Source organism: Myotis lucifugus, unplaced genomic scaffold (assembly GCF_000147115.1).
Source record: "Myotis lucifugus unplaced genomic scaffold, Myoluc2.0 scaffold_270, whole genome shotgun sequence".
In the NCBI taxonomy this organism is placed as follows: Eukaryota; Metazoa; Chordata; class Mammalia; order Chiroptera; family Vespertilionidae; genus Myotis; species Myotis lucifugus.
Genome location: NW_005871318.1, coordinates 522,735 through 544,100, shown reverse-complemented (window position 1 = coordinate 544,100; position 21,366 = coordinate 522,735). Strand labels below are relative to the sequence as shown.

The 21,366-nt window shown below is 40.0% G+C and overlaps 1 protein-coding gene across 3 annotated transcripts in view; it reads left to right on the top strand.

The window, feature by feature from the left end:
- Nucleotides 1–21,366, top strand: part of RDX (radixin) — a 75,852-nt gene that overhangs the window by 27,103 nt on the left and 27,383 nt on the right. For all 3 annotated transcript variants that reach the window (XM_023762979.1, XM_023762978.1, XM_023762977.1), the window contains exons 9-12: nt 7,176–7,306; nt 15,385–15,545; nt 16,255–16,347; nt 20,773–21,015. In XM_023762979.1, coding sequence (XP_023618747.1) covers nt 7,176–7,306; nt 15,385–15,545; nt 16,255–16,347; nt 20,773–21,015 — 628 coding nt within the window. The remainder of the gene's footprint in view (nt 1–7,175; nt 7,307–15,384; nt 15,546–16,254; nt 16,348–20,772; nt 21,016–21,366) is intronic.

Here is a 21,366-nt window from a genome sequence, read left to right as displayed (position 1 = left end):
ATGGGGGGGGGGGGGTCGGAGCAGCATTGACATAAGAGTGACACATCAATTGGTTGCTTTCTGCTGGCCCAGGGCCAGGGATTGAACCTGCAACTGAGATGTATGCCCTTGACCCTTTGGTCCGAAAGCTGACACTCTAGCCACTGAGCCAAACTGGCCAGGGCTAATTTTTAATATTATTAATACACTAGAGGCCCGATGCACGAAAATCATGCACGGGGGGGTGGGGGAGAAAGGGTCCCTCAGCCCGGCCTGCACCCTCTCCAATCCGTGACTTCTCGGGGGATGCCCAACTGCCGGTTTAAACTGGCAGTCAGACATCCCTCTTGCAATCTGGGACCGCTGGCTCCTAACCACTTGCCTGCCTAGCAGCCTGATTGCCGCCTAACTGCTCCCCTGCCGGCCTCATGGCCCCACCTGCCCTCCCCTGCCGGCCTCATGGTCCCACCTGCCCTCCCCTGCCGGCCTCATGGCCCCCAACTGCCCTTCCCTGCTGGCCTGATCTCCCCTAACTACCAGTGCCTCGGCCCCCACCACTGTGGCTTTGTCCGGAAGGAAGTCGACAGTAGGAAGATGTCCGGTCTCCCGGTCTAATTAGCATATTATCCTTTTATTAGTATAGGTAGTCTGAATAGAAGTTTTATGTTAGTTTTTAATCTTCACTTAAAACTGTAATTGGATCCATCTGATAGTCTTTAAAAAGTAAGGTATTCTAAAATATTTTTTGCATGTTAGTAGAGAATTTATAGTTTATTAATATGTTACTTACATTCTTGAAATAGAAAAACTTGGTTTCCAAACATAAACTCTAAACAAAAATATTTATATCTATGATTTAGATTTACATCATTACACAAGAGGCTTCATGGGGAAAGTGGGACTTTACGAAGGCTTTAAACTTAGAAATAGGCTTGAGAGTTAGAGAGGGGGAAGATACTTTCAGAAGAGGAAGCCAACATAAGCAGACATGTAGAGATGAGAATATGCATGGCTTGCCTAGGGGCCAGTGACTATACCTGCTTGGTCCTCCTAACTGAACATTGTTTAGGGGAGAAGCAAGCTCTTCAGTTTCATGAGGGAGATAAGACGGACCTGCGAAACTAGGTTTAACTAAGAGATGTGGAGAGCCAAAGGCATTTGTTTTAATTGAATACAGTGTTAGTTAGTGATGGCTGTAGTCAGGGGAGAATTCTTGTAAGATGTGAGACATAAGCTTCATAAAAGTGCAACAGAGTAAACTGTGTATGTTGTTATAAATATTATAATCAATAAAATATCTGCTGCACATTTATTCCATTTTTGGTACAAAGACTAATCTTCCCACTCCCTAACTTGTTTGTGGCCAAGTTACCTTCATTCTTTTCTTTCTGTTTCCATATCTCCTTACCTCCATCCTTGAAGAAGAATGAATTAAATGTCAGTAGGGAAAAACTAAATGAAACCAGCACCCAAGAATTAATGGAATATTATTGTAGCCTTTAGGTCTTGAGATCTGGTTTGTGGTGTGGGCCTTGTGGCAGAGGCTGGGGAGGCTAATCAACATCAAGGGCAAAAGGCAGCTTGGCATGATAAAAGAGTATCTAGAATCTTAAATGCTGTGAGGTTTCATTCAACTAGTGGGGAGATGTGGTGACTCCTAATGTTTGGTTTGGTGCGTAGGAGATCACCATTAGTTACCTGTCTTACTCTTGCAGACTTGTCACAATTCTAGCTGTTTACCCCAAAGCTGGATCCTCTTTATTGGAGGCAGATAGGTATGTAGGAGTTGCAGGAATTTTTAAACTTGGGTTTTACAGGGTAAAGGAAAAAACTGATGAAACTTTGCTGATAACATTATCAGAGACTGAAAGTTGAGAAACTACATGGCTTTATGCCTGGCATTCAGAATGACATCAGATGGCACTGATGTCTTTTTTGGGGAGTATTTAGACATATTCAGATAAGTTTGAGAAATGAAAATATCCATTTTTAACTAAAGAAAATTATTTCGATTAAAGTAATGGTAATATTGAATATTGATTAAACTTACTAAATGGTAATATTTCTGATGATTAATACAACATCTCCCCTAATTCTTATTTATCTTTATATTTCTGGCCCTCAACATGCAGGCAGACCCATTGTAGGTTCTTGGTAGATGTTCAGTGAGTAAATTTGACTGTATTTAAAAGAAGCTGTCTCATTAGGCCCATGGCAGATTCAGCTAAATGAGGGAGGCTGTCTTTTCCACCTAGGTTTCATGACCTTTTAAAAATAGCAGTAGATACCTACTTCATTCTAATGGAATTGTCAAAGGAGACATAACTGATTTGTCATCTTGTAGCTAAACATGAATTGAATCTATTGTAGAAATTAAACTTACAGTAATTTATTAATGATTGAAAATTGATGCTCTCCCAGTATTTTACTGTTTAAAATAAAACAGCCTTGTGTGTTCCCTTGAAGTTCCTGCTAATAAGCTAAAGAAGTAATATTTTTGGTATGTCAACTGTGTAGTTAACTCCTTTTGTGCTGACCTCTAATTTATTGTCAAAGTTCATGGAGTATGCAAGTGATAAGTCTACTTCCTTTTTCTCCATACAAGTTTGCATTAAAAAATGCTGTGCATACAAGGGATGTAGTTGACAGTTTTACTTTCCTAGCAGTTTTGAAAATTTATCCTTTGAGTCTCTAAAATGGCTGTTTTTAATATTTTAAAAATAGTGATTGACTATATTTATTGTGACCCCACATTAAGAAACACATTATAATCCAGTATATGTGTATGTAACGGAGTACTCCTGTATTTTTAAAAAAATCCTTATCCAAGGATATTTTTTTCATTGATTTTTAGAGAGAGTGGAGGGGAGAGGGAGAGACAGAGAGAAACACCTATGTGAGAGAGACACATAGATTAGTTGCTTCCTGCATGCTCCCAACGAGGGCAGCGGCCTGCAACCAAGGTACATGTCCTTGACCGGAATCAAACCTGGGACCCTTCAGTCTGTGGTCCAATATTCTGTCCACTGAGCCAAACTGGCTAGTGGATTTTTTTTTTTTAGGGTAAGAGCTCCTTCTTTTATTTATTACTAGAGGCCCGGTGCACAAAAATTTGTGCACTCAGGGGGATCCCTCAGCCTGGCCTGTGCCCTCTCTCAGTCTGGGACCCCTTGGGGAATGACCACCTGCTGGTTTAGGCCCACTCCCTGGGGAATTGGGCCTAAGCTGGCAGTCAGACATCACTCTGGCAGCCCGGGAGCCCTCAGGGGATGTCCACTTGCCAGCAGGGAGCAGGCCTAAGCTGCAGTCGGACATCCTTAGCGCTGCTGAGGAGGCGGGAGAGGCTCCTACCACCACCGCTGTACTGGCAGCCATCAGCCTGGCTTGTGGCTGAGCAGAGCTCCCCCTGTGGGAGTGCACTGACCACCAGGGGGCAGCTCCTGCATTGAGCGTCTGCCCCCTGGTGGTCAGTGTGTGTCATAGTGACCAGTCATTCTCAGTTGTTCTGCTGTTAGGGTCAGTTTGCATATTACCCTTTTATTGTGGTCAGTGTGTGTCATAGTGACCAGTCATTCCCAGTCTTTCTGCTGTTAGGAAGGGTGTCCCGGATCAGGGTGGGAGTCCCGCTGGGGTGCCTGGCCAGCCTGGGTGAGGGGCTGATGGGTGTTTGCAGCTGGTCACACCCCCTTCAGGATGGAGGTCCCCACTGGGGTACCTGGCCAGCCTGGGTGAGGAGCTGATGGCTGTTTGCAGGCTGGTCACACCCCCTTCAGGGTGGGGGTCCCCACTGGGGTGCCGGGCCAGTCTGGGTGAGGGGCTGAGGGCCGTTTTCAGGCTGGCCAAGCCCCCTGGTGACGGAAGCTCCCAGCCTCTCCTTTTTTCCTTTTTTAAAATTTTATTCTGGGATTTATTTACCTTCTATAATTGAAACTTTGTTGCCTTCAGTGGAGCTCAGAGCTGGCTCCTGCTCGCTCCAGCTCCGTGGCTATGGCTGGCTGAAAGCAGGTATCTGGGGTTTATTTTCCTTCTATAATTGAAACTTTGTTTCCTTCAGTGGAGCTCAGAGCCGGCCAGGAAGCTTGGCTTCCTCCATCACTGGAGCAACCAAGCCTGCTCACTTCAGCTCTGTGGCTGCCGGCCGCCATCTTGGTTGGGTTAATTTGCATATAGTCGCTCTGATTGGCTGGTGGGCATGGCTTAAGGTGTAGCGAAGGTATTTTCAATTTGCATGTTTGTCTTTTATTAGTGTAGATTTATTTATATTTTTATTGGTTTCAGAGAGGGAGAGAGAGATAGAAACATCAATGATGAGAAAGAATCATTGATTAGCTGCCTCCTGCACGCTCACCCTGGGGATGTGCCCTGACCGGGAATTGAACCCTGATCTCCTGGTTCATAGGTAAACACTCAACCACTGAGCCACGCTGGCAGGGCATGTATTTTTAACAATATGCTTTTTTGAACACAGCTGAATATAATGAAGACATAATATTCATGCTGTAGTTTCTTGTTTAAAAATCTTCATTGTTGAGTATTACAGATGTCCCCCAATTTCCCCCTATTAACCCCCTTCACCTGGTTCCTGCCCCACCCCAGGCCTTTATCACCCTATTGTTTGTGTCCTAGGTAATGCATAATACATATATGTATATAAGTTCTTTGGTTAATCTCTTCCCGCCCATTCCCCCCCCCCCCCCATGCCTCTGGTTCTATTCATTCATCAGTTTATTTTGTTCATTAGATTCCTTGTTCCTTTATTTTGATTTTTTGATTCAATTGTTGATAGAAATGTATTTTTTGGCATTTTATTATTTATGTTTTTTATCTTTTTTCCCCCCCTTTCTTCTCTTAGGTGTTTTGTTTTGTTTTGTTTTTGGTCCATGAAGCTCATTATCTGACCTTCAATTCTAAATGATAGCTTTGCTGGGTAGAGTAATCTTGGTTGTAGGTCTTTGCTTTTCATCTCTTTGAATATTTCTTGCCAGTCCCTTCTGGCTTGCAAAGTTTCTGTTGAGAAATCAGCTGACAGTCATATCGGTGCTCACTTATAGGGTAACTAAGTGCTTTTCTCTTGCTGCTTTTAAGATTCTATCTTTGTCTTTAACTTTTGGTATTTTAATTATGATGTGTCTTGGTGTGGCCCTCTTTGGGTTTCTCTTGTTTGGGACTCTGTGTGCTTCCTGGACTTGTAAGTCTATTTCTTTCACTAGGTAGGGGAAGTTTTCTGTTATTATTTCTTTAAATAGTTTTCAATGTCTTGCTTCCTCTCTTCTCCTTCTGGCATCCCCATGATGCAAATGTTGGTACACTTGAAGTTGTCCCAAAAGCTCCTTACACTATCTTTATATTTTTGGATTCTTTTTGCTCTTCTGATTAGGTGATTTTTGCTTCCTCATATTCCAAATCACTTATTTAATTCTCAGTAACCTGCACTGCTGATTTCCTGTAAATTATTCTTTATTTTAGTTAGTGTATCCTTCATTTTTTACTGTCTTTTTAAATGTTTTTTTATGTTACTACTAATTTCCTTTTAATTCTAAGATCCTTAAAATTCTCACTAAGTCCCTTGAAGCTCTCATTAAGATCCTTGAGCATCATTACAACCATTATTTTGAACTCTGTTTTTAGTAGTTTGCTTGCTTCCATTTCATTTAGTTCTTTTTCTGGAGTTTTCTTCTGTTCTTTCATTTGTGACATGTTTTTTTGTCTCCTCATTTTGGCTGCTTCCCTGTGTTTGTTTCTGTGTATTAGGTAGAGCTGCCATGTCTCCTGGAATTGGTAGAGAGACCTTGTGTAGTAGGTGCTCTGTATTGCCCAGTGGCTCAGCTTCCACAGTCATCTGAGCTGGTCACTCTATGTGAGCCCCTCTGTGGGCTGTATGCCTTGTCTTGTAGTTGAGCCTTGATTGCTGTTGGCGTCATTTGGAGGAATTGACGTCCAGACCAATTGGCTGTGAGGACCAAATGCGACTATAGTGGAAGAGCTGCTGTGCAGGAGACACCGTTATGGAGCAGATGCTCACTAAGTCTGCTTGTTGAGTGTGTCACTTGTGAATGTGTAGAGTTGTAATCTGGCATGGTCTGAAGCTGTCCACCGGGTGCACTGGCTCTGGGGCTTCCTTGCAGGTGCATAGTCAGCTACTGCCGGTGCCCCGTCTCAGGCCACCGGTCAGGAGCTACAGAGCAATCTGCAGATGGCTGCTACTTGTGTTGGGCTTAGAAGTGCCCAAGAGGGACCAAGATGTGAGACAAGGCAGGCTGCTGCTAGTGCTGGGCCTGGGCCTCATATTGAGAGGTATGGGTCACACTGATGCCAGCTCTTGCTTATTTGAGAGATTTGAGCAAACTTTGAAGTCTGAGCTAGGACAGACCATATGGAAAAGCTGCTACAAACAGCTTGGATGGGGCTGTAAATTATTGGGTGGGATGGGGCTTCAGGGAATCACCAGGGCAGAGGGAACAGTGTGAGCCAGGTGGATGGAGACTCAGATATGGCTCCTGCCAGTCACCTTTCCGACGAGGGATATCTCAGCATAAGAACAATGATGCCTATGAACACTTCTGTCTGGGAGAAAGCTGCCTCTGAGTTCTTGCTCTGATGTCAGACAATCCGGTTTCTTCCTATATGTCCCTGGATCCCCCCAAGTTGCTACCCCAGTGCAGGAGCTCAGAGAGAGCAAGTCCAAGTAATTTTGTGCACTGGCCCTTTAAGTTGAACTGCCTGGGACTCCATTAGCCTGTGTCACTCAACCACAAACCTCACTGTTTTTTACAGCCTGAAGTTACATGGACTTCTCTTCCCAGCTCTGGAACCCTGAGCTGGGAGTCTGGTGTAGGGCTGGGACCCCTTACTCCCCATGGGAGGCCTCTGCAGCCAAGATATTCCTCCCAATTAAAAAAAATTCCACATGGTGTCAGACCAGCCTCTTCCACGCCTGTGCCCCTCTTACTAGTCTCGATGTATTTTCTTCACTTCTCTAGTTGTAGGACTTCTATTCAACCAGCTATCAGGTTGTTTTGAATGATGGTTGTCCTGTATTTTTGTTGTGATTTTGATGTGGTTGTGGGAGGAGGCGAGTACCTCGTTTACCTACCTTGCCATCTGTAGTTTCTTCTTAGTTGATTCACAGTACTTAGGCTTCATGTGAATATTTCTAGTTATTAATTTGTAACAAAGCAATTGCAATTCCTTTTAAGGGCGCAATTAGAGAATGAAAAGAAGAAAAGAGAAATAGCAGAAAAGGAAAAGGAAAAAATAGAACGTGAAAAGGAAGAGCTAATGGAACGTCTAAGGCAAATTGAAGAGCAGACATTGAAAGCCCAGAAAGGTAAAAGTCGCTTTTTGACATTGGATTCAAAATTGTTGTTCTTTTGTTAGGTATAGTATTACTTAAGTAAGTATTTTCAAGTGTACTATTACTCTATATTGTAAATGACTATGCATATTAATTTATTTTTCTTGTTCAGGGTTCCTTAAACAAGAACACTTTTCAATACTTCCTAGCATTTAAACAAAAGAATTTATGCAGTACTTTATGGAAAACTTAAATACCTTAAGACACCTAAGTATTTTAAGGCATTTTTAAGCTATTCTGACTGTAAACTCTTTTGGAACTCGGTCTCTAAATTTGATTTCAGTATATTTAAAAAATCAGCACAACAAAATTCTGCAGTTTAGACTCTGGCTGAGTAACTCAGTTGATTAGAGAGTTGTCCCGATATGTCAAGGTTGTGGGTTTGAGTTCCGGTTAGGGCACATACAAGAGCCAACCAATGAATGCATAAATAAGCAGAACAACAAATCAGTTGTCTTTCTAAATCAATAAGTAAACATTAAAAAAATACTACAGTGTATAGAAAGGTTAGATTGGATTTGGAGAGAGTGGTTTATATTAAATAACTCTAGGATTTACTACATTCAAAACAACAAATAGTGGGGAGGACAAAAGAAAAATGGTGTTGAGCAAAATAAGATGTTTTCCTCCTTACTAAGGAGTAGTATCTCGGGGCTAACATGAAATCTACGCTTTATAAAACTACAATTAATACCTGCTTTCCTGACAACTCATAGAGTCAGCCATTAGTTCTGTTTGAAATAGAATAAGGATATTATTCTATTTAAGGTTTATTAAATAATAACCTTGAATAAATTTTATTTTCATTCCTTACACCAGCCTCCCATAGTGGGGAGTTCTCTTGAGCAGTGCGTTAGTAATTTGCAAATGGGGATCTAGAGAAGGAAGTCACAAAGATTGCTATAAATCCACAAACTGGTTGATCATTCCAATTTCTAAGGAGATTATAAACAATTTCTAAGGGAAAAAAACATGGCTTTTTTTCTGACTCATTAGAAGCCTCACTTCTTAGAGCTAAAAGACCTAGGAACTATTTAGTTCAAACTCCAGAGGAAGCAGAGACTTGTTCACAGGCCACAGCCCAAGGACAGAACTTGTTTCCTGAATTCCAGCTCCATGTTGTTTCTGCCATGTCAGGTGCCTTTTTCATTAATTAAAGTGGACATTTATGAAGTGAATTTTATTCTGCATTTTAGGAATACAAATACATGGTGTGCATGACAGTGAAGTCTGTGGTTGGCAGATATAAAAATATGAACACAGTGAGGTATGAGTGCTAAGTGCCATGTGAATCGTAAGCAATGCTTTTTGAGGAAGAATGCTGTAAAAACCCTGGAATAGCCCACGTGGGTGTGGCTCAGTGGTTGAGCATCGACCAATGAACCAGGAGGTTACGGTTCAATTCCTGGTCAGGGCACATGCCTGGGTTTCGGGCTCAATTTCCAATGTGGGGTGTGCAGGAGGCAGCTGATCAGTGATTCTCTCTCATTGATGTTTCTCTCTCTCCCTCTCCTTTCCTCTCTGAAATCAATAAAAATATATTTTAAAAAACCACAAAAAATCCTGGAATATACCAAGTGTGTTTTTAAAAAAACATTTAAAGAAATTTATGATATTGGTCTGATTTTAAAGAAAAAATTGATAGCACTTTTATTTATACAATACCTTCTCTGAGAGAATAGTTACTTACTAAATCCTTTAATCTCATTTATTTAGGATGTATAATAAACATAATAATTTTCACACAGAAAACTACTCAAACACTAAGGACTATAAGGAAAATAGAACTTAAGAAAGACTATAGAGCATCCCTATTAAGATAATTTTAAGTCAGTCATCTTAAGGCAAAGGGCATTCATTTTTTCCCTAATAATAAAGATTTTCCAGGCTGTCCTAAAATCTGTATGATTGTCTTGTAAATTATGCTAAATTCTCATTCAAATGCAGTAATTCTGGCCATATCTAAGTCCTGATATTTAGTAGATAAACCCATAAAAAAATTTTTTTTAAATATATTTTATTGATTTTTACAGAGAGGAAGGGAGAGGGATAGAGAGTTAGAAACATCAATGAGAGAGAAACATCGATGAGCTGCCTCCTGCACACTCCCTACTAGGGATGTGCCTGCAACCAAGGTACATGCCCCTGACCGGAATCGAACCTGGGACCCTTTAGTCCCCAGGCCGATGCTCTATCCACTGAGCCAAACCGGCTAGGGCCCATAAAAATTTTTTTGAGAAGAAACTTGTCTATATTTTATTATTGTCATTTTATTTTAAAAAAATTTGTTATATTTTATGTATTTTTTGTTAGTCCTCACCCAAGGATATTTTGTTCATTGATTTTTAGAGAGAGTGGGTGAGAGGGAAGGGGAGGGGGAGAGAGAAGAGAGAAACATCTATGTAAGAGAGACACATTGCTTGGTTGCCTCCCACGTGCACCTAGACTGGGGATGGAACCCGAGACTGGGTATGTGCCCTGACTGAGAATCAAACCCAAGATCTTTGTGGATATAGGGCAGTGCTCCAAATAACTGAGCCACAGGGTCCAGGCAGGGCTCATGGTGCAGTTTTCAGTTGCATTTTTTGTGTTTTTATTGTTGAGATGTAAGAATGTTTTATGTATGTGGATAAAAGTCCTTTATCAGATATCAAATATATGGTTTGCAAATATTTTCTCCCATTCAATGAATGTGTTATCTTTTTACTTTGTTGATGGTATTCTTTGAAGCTCAGTGGTTTTAAATTTGGTTGGAGTCCAATTTATTTATTTTTTTGTCCTTGTTGCTTGTGATTTTGGTGTCATGCCTTGTCTGTTTTTGTACTATGGTGAATTCATGCACTCTTATGTTTGGCTTTTTTTTTTTTTTTTTTTTTTTTTTTTGCTTAAACTTGTTTATGTAGCTGTAGTTTGCTCTTTTACATTGTTGTGAAATATTCTATTGCACATTCTACTGGTGATGGACCTTTGGGATATTTTCTGTTTGGGGTTATTATAAAACTAGAGGCCCAGTGCACGGATTTGTGCACATTGTCGAGAGCTTTATTTGTATCGCACATGTGTGAGTCAGTGTTTATTTTTAAATTGCCAGTGCACATCATATGTACTGGCTGGTCAGATGGACGGACAGTCAGTCACTTAGCCTTTTAGATAGATAGGTAGGTAGGTAGGTAGGTAGATAGATAGATAGATAGATAGATAGATAGATAGATAGATAGATAGATAGATAAGGCTGCCATGAGCACATAACACATATGTATTAATTTTGGGGAGGTATACCCTAAGAGTGGAGTTGCTAGATAACGGCTCTACTCAGCTATAGAAGACACTGCCACAATTTTTCCAGTGTTGTATCAGTTTTCTTTCCTACCAGTAGTGAATGAAAGTTCATTTGCACTGTATCTTCACCATTACTTCCACTACTTGTTATTGTCAGGGTTTTTGTTTTGTTTGCTTAGTCATTCTAGTGAATACAGTACATTTTCTTGATTATTTTGAGCACTTTTGCAAATGCTTATAACTATCTGTGATGTGCCCTTTCACATCTTTGTCCATTAAAAAAAAATTTGATTTTTCTTCTTTTTCAGATTGATGTAGGAGTTCTTTACATGTTTTGTAAAATATATTCTTTGTGTGGTTTACATTTTTACTTAAGGGTGTCTTTTCATGAAGACTGTTTTAATTATAAGTTCCATTTACCAAACTCTTTATAGTTGTATGTTATTCTGTACTACCTTCTAAATGCTTTGTTTTGCCTTTCACGTTTAGGTCCACAATCTATATGTAACTGATTTTTGTAAGGGTCAGGGTTTTCCCAAGCATAGTTCCAGTTCACCCAGACCCACTTATTGCAAAGGCTGTCCTTTCCCTAATGCACTACAGTATCACCTTTGTCATAAATTCAAAAGAATGTTATGTGTGTGGGTCTGTTTCTAGACTCGGTTCTGTTCCACTTACTTATTTGTCTATCCTATTGCCAGTACCACACTGTTCAATTACCAGTTGTATTTACAAAGATTTGCACCTGACATCTTGTAAAGGAATAATAGGTGTCTAACAAAACAAATGCAGTAAATGTACAGTGATTGTCAAAGACTAGACAGCTCTTGGGCTTACATATTACTTAGATTTTACATTACCTTTTATGGCATTAACTAGGGGCCCGGTGCACGAAATTTGTGCACTGCGCGGGGTGGGGGGGGGTCCGTCAGCCCAGCCTGCCCCCTCTCACATACTGGGAGCCCTCAGGGGATGTCCTACTGACGGCTTAGCCACTCCCTGCTCCCCTTGGGGAGCGGGCCTAAGCCGCAGTCTGGCCTCTTTTTGTGGGAGGCAACCGGACTGATCAGGGGACGGCACCAGCCCTATCACCCCGCTGCTGCAGCCACTGCCAGTCACTGCAGCCACCAAGGTGTTTTCATCAACACGGACTCCAGTCCCTTCACCATGAAAAAATGACAACTTACTTTAGGCATTTTTAAGATGTGTCTTTCATAGGATATGACATTTATTTATTTTTTTTATCCTCACCTGAGGATATGTTTCCATTGATTTTTAGAGAATGTGGAAGAGAAAACGAAAAACAGAGAGAAACATCAAAGTGAGAGGAACACTTTGATTGGTTGCCTCCTGCATGAGCCCTGACCTGGGCCCCGGCCAGGGAGGAGTCTGCAACCTAGGTACATGCCCTTGGTCAGAATTGAACCCAGACCTGCGGTTGGCAGGCTGAGGCATTATCTGCTGAGCCAAACCGGCTAGGGCAGGATATAACATTTCTTAGCCCTCCAGCAGCGGACCTTCTTTTTTTCTCCAGGAGTGAGGTGGAAAAACCCTAGATCACCTTTTTGAATTCTTATTACCCAAGTTACTAAGAATATTGCAGTGCATACAGGGAGCTTAGCCAATGAGCGGTCAGAAAGGTGTTTTCTCTGTAGTTCACACAGATCGCGGGCTCCGTCCCTGCCCAGGCCTAAAGCCTCTGGCCAGAGACTTTAGGTCTGGGCAGGGAACCCCCAGCTCCCTCCGATCACCGGCTCCATCACTGTCCAGGCCTAAAGCCTCTGGCCGAGGCTTTAGGCTTGGGCAGGGGCCCGCTCGGCCCTGCCCAGGAGCCCCCTGGCCCAGGCCCTTCCTAGGCTGCTCAGGGCCCACATGGGGCCTACCTCAGAGTGACCTGGGTGCCAATGATGTTCCCGGGACCCAGGCCAGGGACCCAGGCTGCTGGGCGCCTACATATTCAAATTAACTGTCATCCTTTTTTTGCATTAATTTGCATAGTCGCTCTGATTGGCGGGTGTAGCGTAGTGACACCAATTTGCATGTTTGTCTATTATTAGGTAAGATTATTGTTGCACATTGCACACTTTTATAAATTATCCTAAAGTTGAGAAAAGGAAAATAATCACTTGACAGGTGTTTTATAGGGAGTCATTGAGTTTATGAAAGGGCAAGTTAAATCTCCAGATGAGTTTAATGTCTGCCAAGACTGGGCTCCTTGGTGGAAGTCAACAGTTCAGACCTTCTGCTTATTTTGCAGCATGTTCCCTCTCCTCCTGTTGTATTGCTAGGTGATGTCTTCCCTGGGCCTTTCCTCGTTGGGAGTTTTCTCTCTCTGTTTACTGTGTTAGCTATCCTTTTCCTCTCATCTTCCATAGCCCCCCATTCTATTTATTTGTAATCCTTTTCTGAATAGAGAGCTTCTGAAGAGGAAGTTCTGGAGATGGGGAGTCCAAGAGGAAGATCAGTTGTTCAGATGCCTTTGCTGCAAACTTCTGTGAGCTGAAGATGTCATAACAGTTTCTGAATGCAGCTTTTTTTTTTGGGGGGGGGGATTCCCTACCTCTCAAGACTGGCTTTTAAAGATGTTCTTTCCTTATCCTTTCCTTCTTGGCCACAGGAGGAGCTTCCCATGCTCTTTATTTTACACTTGCAGTTTTGCTGGTTATTTGGTGGTTATAAATATTTTATCTTTTTTGGGGGTGGAGTTTCAATGCGTGATTCTAGTGGCTCACTGTTTCGCTAAAATACATTTGGTAGTGTATCTGGGTCTGTGTCAAAGAACTCATGAATTTTTAGTAGATGTTTCTCTGTGGATGGGCTTTGGATTATGAACCTAAATGTTAGAGGTAAAATGAAGTTTCTAGAAGATAGGGAAGGAGAATATGTTCATACCATAAGGTAAAGATTGGTACATTGAGCTTTATCATTATAAAGGGGGCTCTGGCACTTGGCGTCTTTTAAGGGGGTTTGTAAGATGTGTGAAGATCATTTTCTACATTATTGTAAGTGTTCCTCTGGACTTGGATCCTTTCTTCACGCTTTGCTCGTTTCCCGGCTCTCCTAGATAGTCATCAGAATTATGATAACGTCCTTATTTGCTAACTCCATTACAATTTATATATATAAAAGCCTAAGTGACTGTTCGCTTGTTCGACCAGTAGCTATTATGTGCACTGACCACCAGGGGGTTCTGCTCCACCTCTATCTCTATTCCACTGTACTAGGAAGAGACCACCAGGGGGCAGACACTCAACGTACAGGCATGGAAACATGAAACAGACTCATGAATCTCAGAGGGGAGGGGGGAGGGAGAAGGGGATTCGTGCACCGGTTGGGTCTCTTGGCCTGGCCTGCGGGAATCAGGGTGAATCCGTGCACCCGGTCTCCGACATCCCCCGCGGGGTCCCGGATTGCGAGAGGGCACAGGCCAGGCAAAGGGACCAAACCCGTGCACGAGTCCGTGCACTGGGCCTCTAGTCCATTGTAATACTGGATAATCTATGGGCCTAGTCTATAGTCTGTCTTTTTGGTCCCATGTCCTGGTATGCTTGGTAATTTTGGTTGAATGCCTACCATTGTGTATGAGACTGGGTGATGATATTTTCCTTTAGAGAGACTTTAATTTTCCTTTGCCTGGCAGAATATGTGCAGGTTATTTTGATGGAGTTGAACTGGGTCTCAGGCTTTGTTTGGTTGGTCTCTCTGGTCTGTAGTCCTTTGGGTGCCATCTGAAAGACTGCATATTTGTGAGGGTCTTTGTATCTGAACTCCAACCTTTGATTCTGCAGCTACAAGAGAGCGATGATCTCTTTGCTCAGCTGTTTAGCCTTACAGCTGCCTTTTCCTTGTTTAGCAGTGTCTTAGCATATGTGTATATTTTAGGAGTTGACAAACATCTTGAAGGGAAGTAGCAAACAGATTTGGGGACTTTTCTATTCACTCCTCTTCAGGATCTTGGCATCTCAAGCTTTGGCTGCCTTGGCAGCCCCAAAGTCTAAATAAAATCTGTCTTCTCAGCCTGGTAGATCCCTGCTGGCCTCCTCTGTGTTCTGCTCCACCTCTATCTCTATTCCACTCTACTAGGAAGAGGGCAAAGGGGTGGTGGTGATGGAAGGAGACTTGATACACTATACAATATATAGATAATGTAGTATAGAATTGTACACTTGACACCTATATGGTTTTATTATGTATTAATTTGTATTATGTATTAATTAGTGCCACCTCAATAAATTAAAAATTATAAGAAAAGCTTTGGAAAGATTATTATTATTAATATTATTATTATTTGGGTTGATTCTCACCAGAAGATATTTTTCCATTGATTTTTTAGAGAGAGTGGAAGGGAGAGGGATAGACAGAAAGAAACATTGATGTGAGAGAGATACATCAATTGGTTGCCTCCTGCATGTACCCCGACCAGGGTTGGGTAACCTGCAACGGAGGTACATGCCCTTGACCTGGGACCTTCAGTCCACAGGCCAACGCTCTATCCACTGAGCCAAACCAGCTAGGGCTGGAAAGACTATTTTTTTAAAAACAGTTGTGCGGATTTTCATTTCTTTGTTATAATTTTTAAATTGTAACATAGATTTTTTAAAAATTACTAGGCTTCTTGGTAAGTTAAAAATGAAGTATATGTTCATTTGCAGATGTGCTAATTTTTAAAAAACTATACAGATTAGATTCCTTGCTACTATTTTGGCTTCTTTTGATAATGAGTATAATTGGAATTAACTGTTGTTGGGGGTGGCGCTTGCATATATTTACAGAACTAGAAGAACAGACTCGAAAAGCTCTGGAATTAGAACAGGAACGAAAACGAGCAAAAGAAGAGGCAGAAAGGCTTGAAAAGGAGCGTCGAGCTGCTGAAGAGGCCAAGTCAGCGATAGCAAAACAAGCTGCGGACCAGATGAAGAATCAAGAGCAGCTGGTGAGGAGCCTTAGCTCTGTCTTAGAGAAAAAGAAAAATGTAGACAAAAGCGGGGAGTGAACCTTGTAAAACTAAGTATGCTATTATGGCTTCTGGAAAGCAAACTAAAGATACAAGTAACTTAATAACAAAGTATGGAAATAAACCTACAAATGAAACAGAATAAAATACAAATGAAGCCTATTGCTAACAGAAGATTCTGATTCGCCTTAAACTTCACATAAGCCACTGGCATGTTTTGCTTTAGATAAATTGACAATACATTGTAGCTCCTATAAGATAACTTAGGTCATAATTGATTGGGTTTTGTTTTTTATTATTATTATTATTATTATTCCTTGCAAATAATAAGGAATAAGCATGACACTTAGAAGATACTGGATTTGAATAAAAACAATTTTTTCTTTTGTAGGCTTTAGCAAATACTTTATTGATAAAAGTTAAAACATAGCTCCTATGTTGCACATTTTGAATTCCTGGTACTGAAACATGAATGAGTTCTTGTCTGTAAAAAATTCTTTCACTTTTTCTCCTTATTAGATCTGTGAATAAGATATTTATCATCTTAAAGAAATACTACCTTTTTTAAAATGGAAGACTAAGAAAACATTAAACAGCCCAATCATGTTCATATAAGCTTTGTTGACTTAATATGAATTATTGAAAATATATTGTTTTTTAGTTTGGGTAATTATATTGTTTATTTTAGGCAGCAGAACTTGCTGAATTCACTGCCAGGATTACACTTCTAGAAGTAGCCAAGAAGAAAAAGGAAGAGGAAGCTAATGAATGGCAACAAAAAGTAATCATTTATTTGTTCATTACTATCATTTATTGAATACTTATTTTGTACCTAGCAGTCTACTGATTTTATAGAGATGAATAATAGGATCTGTTACAATTTAGGGGGGAAAGATGCTTGTGTGTATTGTAGTAAATATTAATCTGTTGTTGTAAGCTAAGTACTTTGGAAACACAGGAGAGGTGAATGAAGCAGGTGTTGAGGAAACATAAGTTTAAGCTGGGTCTTGAATAATAAACTCAATTTTGGGGTAGAAAAGATTGGGAATGGTTAGAGGACTGAAGAGGAAGTCATTCCAGACAGAGGGAAATGAATGAGTGTAAGAAGCATGAAAGTACATGACAGATTTGAGGATAGCCAGTGAGCAAGCAACTCAGAAAATTTGGGAGAGGTAGAAGTTGTGAAGGCTTTATATAAATGCCCTGCTAAGGCAAGATGGTGGGGAATATCTGTATAGACGCTGGGTTCCGTAGATTTTAAAACAGGATTGTAACATGATCAAGGTGTAGTTTTATAAAATTAAGTTGGCAGTCAGTGTGAAGGATGGATTGGGACAGTGAGTAGGATTACTATAGAACTAAAGACCCAAACTAAGGATGTGGCCATGAGAACAGGAATAAAGAGGAACAGGAATTTTGAGAGACATTGTGTGGTGGATTCAAAAGGGCATGGCAACAAGATGATTGGTTATAAAGTGGAATTAGAGGGATGCAGTGAAGATGATACTGAGATTTTTTTTTTGTTTTGAAAAAAAAATTTGTTTGAAGCCACTATTGCCTGAAATTGCACAAAAGTGAAAACTAAGGCTATAGTTGGAGGAGTGGGAAATATAAGATAATGAGAGCTTAATTCAAACTTTAGATAACATTAATTCTTAAATGTATACTTATATGACTTTTCTACAATAAAATGAATATGGTTTTCTTCATTCTTATATTTGTAGCAGTTTATATTTCATAGGAAAGTTTTTTATATATTAAGAATTATGTATATATAATTATACAAAAGGAATAAAACTCTCTTAAGCTACCTGTTAACACTTTTTTATTAGAATTTGATAGAAACACATAAACTTAGAAAATAACATCCTGGGTCAAATCCTGTGAATTATGGAGATTAGAAAATTCACACAAGGAGTCACATTCGCGCACACTGTCATCACGTTGTGACGCCTCCGTGCATGTCCCTTCGGGGTCTCTTTCTGTTTGCATAGGTGTGTCACACGTGTATGTTCAGAGTGGGGTCATCCTGTATAGACAACTTCATTTCAGTCAGTTTTCATCTCATCTTAGACCAGTGGTTCTCAACCTTCCTAATGCCGCGACCCTTTAATACAGTTCCTCATGTTGTGGTGACCCCCAATTTCATTGTTACAAATTGAACATAATTAAAGCATAGTGATTAATCACAAAAACAATATGTAATTATATATGTTTTCTGATGGTCTTAGGCGACTCCTGTGAAAGGGTCGTTTGACCCCCAAAGGGGTCGCGACCCAAAGGTTGAGAACCGCTGTCTTAGACTATTCAAAAAAATTTTTTAATTTAGATGTAATTTATATTATATTAGTTTTAGATATACAACATAAAATTCATATTTGTATACATTGTGAAATGATCACCACAATAAGCCACCATACATAGCTACAAATTTTTTCCTTTGTAATAACTTTTAAGTTAACTCTCTTAGCGACTTTCAGATATGCAGTACAGTATTGCTAACTACAGTTGTCATGCTGCACATTACATCCCGTGACTTATTTTAAAGCTGGGAGTTTGTACTCTCTGTCGTATTTTACCCAACCCTGCCTCTGGTAACCACTAGTCTGTTCTCTGTATTCATAAGCTCAGTGTTTTGTCTTGTTTTCTTGTTTATTTATTTTTTCTTTGTTATTATGTTCCATCACCATCTGTCTCCCCCTGAACCTTCCACAAATATGTGAGATCATACTAGTATGATATTTGTCTTTCTCTGACTTATTTCACTTGGCACAATGCCCTCAAGGTCCATCCATCATGTTACAAGTGGCAAGATTTCCTTCTTTTTTATGACTGAAGAGTATTCCATTCTGTGTGTGTGTGTATGTGTGTGTGTGTGTGTGTTTATGTGTAGGTGTATATATATATACACACACACACCACATCATTTATTCATCAATGGATACTCACGTTGCTTTCTTATCTTGGCTACTGTTAATAATGCTGCAGTGCATATGAGGATGCATATCTCTTTTCAGGTTAATGTTTTTGTTTCCTTTGGAGAAATACCCAGATGTAGAATTGCTGGGTCATATCGTCATTTTATTTTTAATTTTTTGAACAATCTCCATACTGTTTTCCGTAGTGGCGGCACCAATTTACAAGTCCCATCAATAGTACATACACAAGGGTACTTTCCCCCCTACATCTTCGCCAACACTTATTATTTTTATAATAGCCATTCTAATTGGTGTGAGGGACTATCTCACCGTGGTTCCATGTTCATCTTTCTTCTGATTAGTGATGTTGAGCACCTTTTCATGTACCTATTAGTCATCTCTCTGTCTTTGGGAAAATGTCTATTCAATTCTCTGCCCATTTTTTAATTGAATTGTTTGCTCTTTTAAACTGTTGTTGCATGAGTTTTTAATATATGTTGGGAATTAACCCCTTATCAGTTACATAATTTGTAAATACTATCTCCCATTTGGTAGGTAGTCCTATTGTTTTGTTGATGGTTTCCTCTGTTGTGTGGAAGCTTTTTAGTTCGATAGAGTTTCACTTGTTTATTTTTATTTTTGTTGTCTTTTCTTTTGGTATCAAATCCAAAAAAATCATCACCAAAATCAGTGTCAAGGAAACTTGTTGCTTGTGATTTCTTCTAGGAGTTTTATGTCTTCAATTTAAATCTTTGAGTTGACTTTTGTGTATGGTGTAACATAGTGGTCCAGTTTCCTTCTTTTGCATGTGGCTGTCCAGTTTTCCAACACCATTTATTGAAGGATTGTCCTTTTAAAAAATACATATATTTTTATTGATTTCAGGGAGGAAGAGAGCGGGAGAGAGAGAGAAACATCAATGATAAGAGAAAACCATCGATTGGCTGCCTCCTACACACCCCCCACTGGGAATAAAGCCTGCAACCTGAGCATGTGCCCTGACTGGGAACTGAACCCTGAGCTCCTGGTTCATAGGTTGACACTCAGCCACTGAGCCACACCGGCCTGACTTGTCCTTTCTTCATTGCATATTCTTGTCTGCTTTATCACCAATTAATTGAACACATATGGGTGGATTTATTTCTGGGCAGGCTATATTCAAAATTGACCCAAAAGGTATTTTATAGTTAATTTACCAGTGTCCAAAGTAGGACTTTGAATTGCATCTGTTTGCTCTGAGTCTATGTTTAAGTAGGACAGTTCTTTTTATGATACCGAATTGTTGCAAGCACCCAGATTTTCCCTCCTTTTGTATTTGACCAGTTGCTTTTTCATGGTGTCTTTCAGTTTGTCCTTTTATCATCAATATTTTCTGTAAAGTGGAAGATAGACCTAAAAGCTTAAAGGACTCAGTTAAAAGTTTTTGGCTATAATGTCTCATAGGTGAGATTTCCATATAATTTATCATCCAAATTAGAATATTTTTGAAAGTGAAAGGCAGGGGGTGTTATTAATAATTACTCCAGGCCCTAACCAGTTTGGCTCAGTGGATAGAGTGTTGGCCTTTGGACTGAGGGGTCCTGGGTTCGATTCTGGTCAAGGGCCTTGGTTGTACTTTGGTTGCAGGCACATCCCCAGTGGGAGGTGTGCAGGAGGCAGCTGACGGATGTTTCTCTCTCATCGATGTTTCTAACTCTCTATCCCTCTCCCTTCCTCTCTGTAAAAAATCAATAAAATATATTTTAAAAAATAATAATAATTACTCCAGGACAACAGTGTAAAGCAGAACTTTTCAAGCAGACCAGCACATTATGATCACTCAAGTAATTGGTGATAGTGGATACTTCTGTTGCATCATATCAGATGACAATATCTAGTTAACTCACCATTAAGAATTTTAATTGATTATTTGGATTAGAGTAATAGCAGTTTGATTCCTTCATTGGTTACAATTTCCCCCTTGTGGCTAAAAAAAAAAATGTAATCTATTAAGTGTGGCATTCTTTGGCATTATACTAATATCCATTTTTCATCAACCATTTACAAAACAATTTTAGCAGCAATAATCCTTGCCAGAACCAATAATTTTATTAGGGTTTCCAAAGTAATGTTTTTTAAAAAATTCTGTCATTCCTACCTGATGGCATTCTTCACCAGAAATAGAATTTTCATCAATAGGGCCTATTTTCATTATCTGAAAAACAGTTTCTATTAGGAAGATGTACTTGATTTTTTTTAAGTTACTGATTTTTAAAATTGCCGATATACTTATTTTTATTTTTATTCAGGCATATGCAGCCCAGGAAGACTTGGAAAAGACCAAAGAAGAGTTAAAAAGTGTGATGTCTGGCCCACCTCCACCTCCACCTCCACCAGTCATTCCTCCAACAGAAAATGAACATGATGAACATGATGAGAATAATGCTGAAGCTAGTGCTGAATTATCAAGTGATGGGGTAATGAACCATAGAAGTGAAGAGGAACGTGTAACAGAAACACAGAAAAATGAGCGTGTTAAGAAGCAACTGCAGGTATTTAAAATTTACAGTTGTACACATATTAAAATATAGTTTTCATTTTCCTCATTTATTAAGACAAACTTATTAAAAAGGAATATTTGATGGAAGCTTTAACACTAGCTGGCCTTGTGATTGGTTTGTGGGTGCTTGGCCTACAGGCACATCTATCATTTCTTTCATTCTATGACTCCATTAGCAAGTGTTTGTTACCTTGTGTGATCAGCCTTTAGCTAGTAAGTTATTCTTTTCTCTTTTTTTTAAAATATATTTTTTATTGATTTCAGAGAGGAAGGAAGAGGGGGAGAGAGAGAGAAAAACATCAGTGATGAGAGAGAAGCATTGATCGGCTGCCTCCTGGATGCC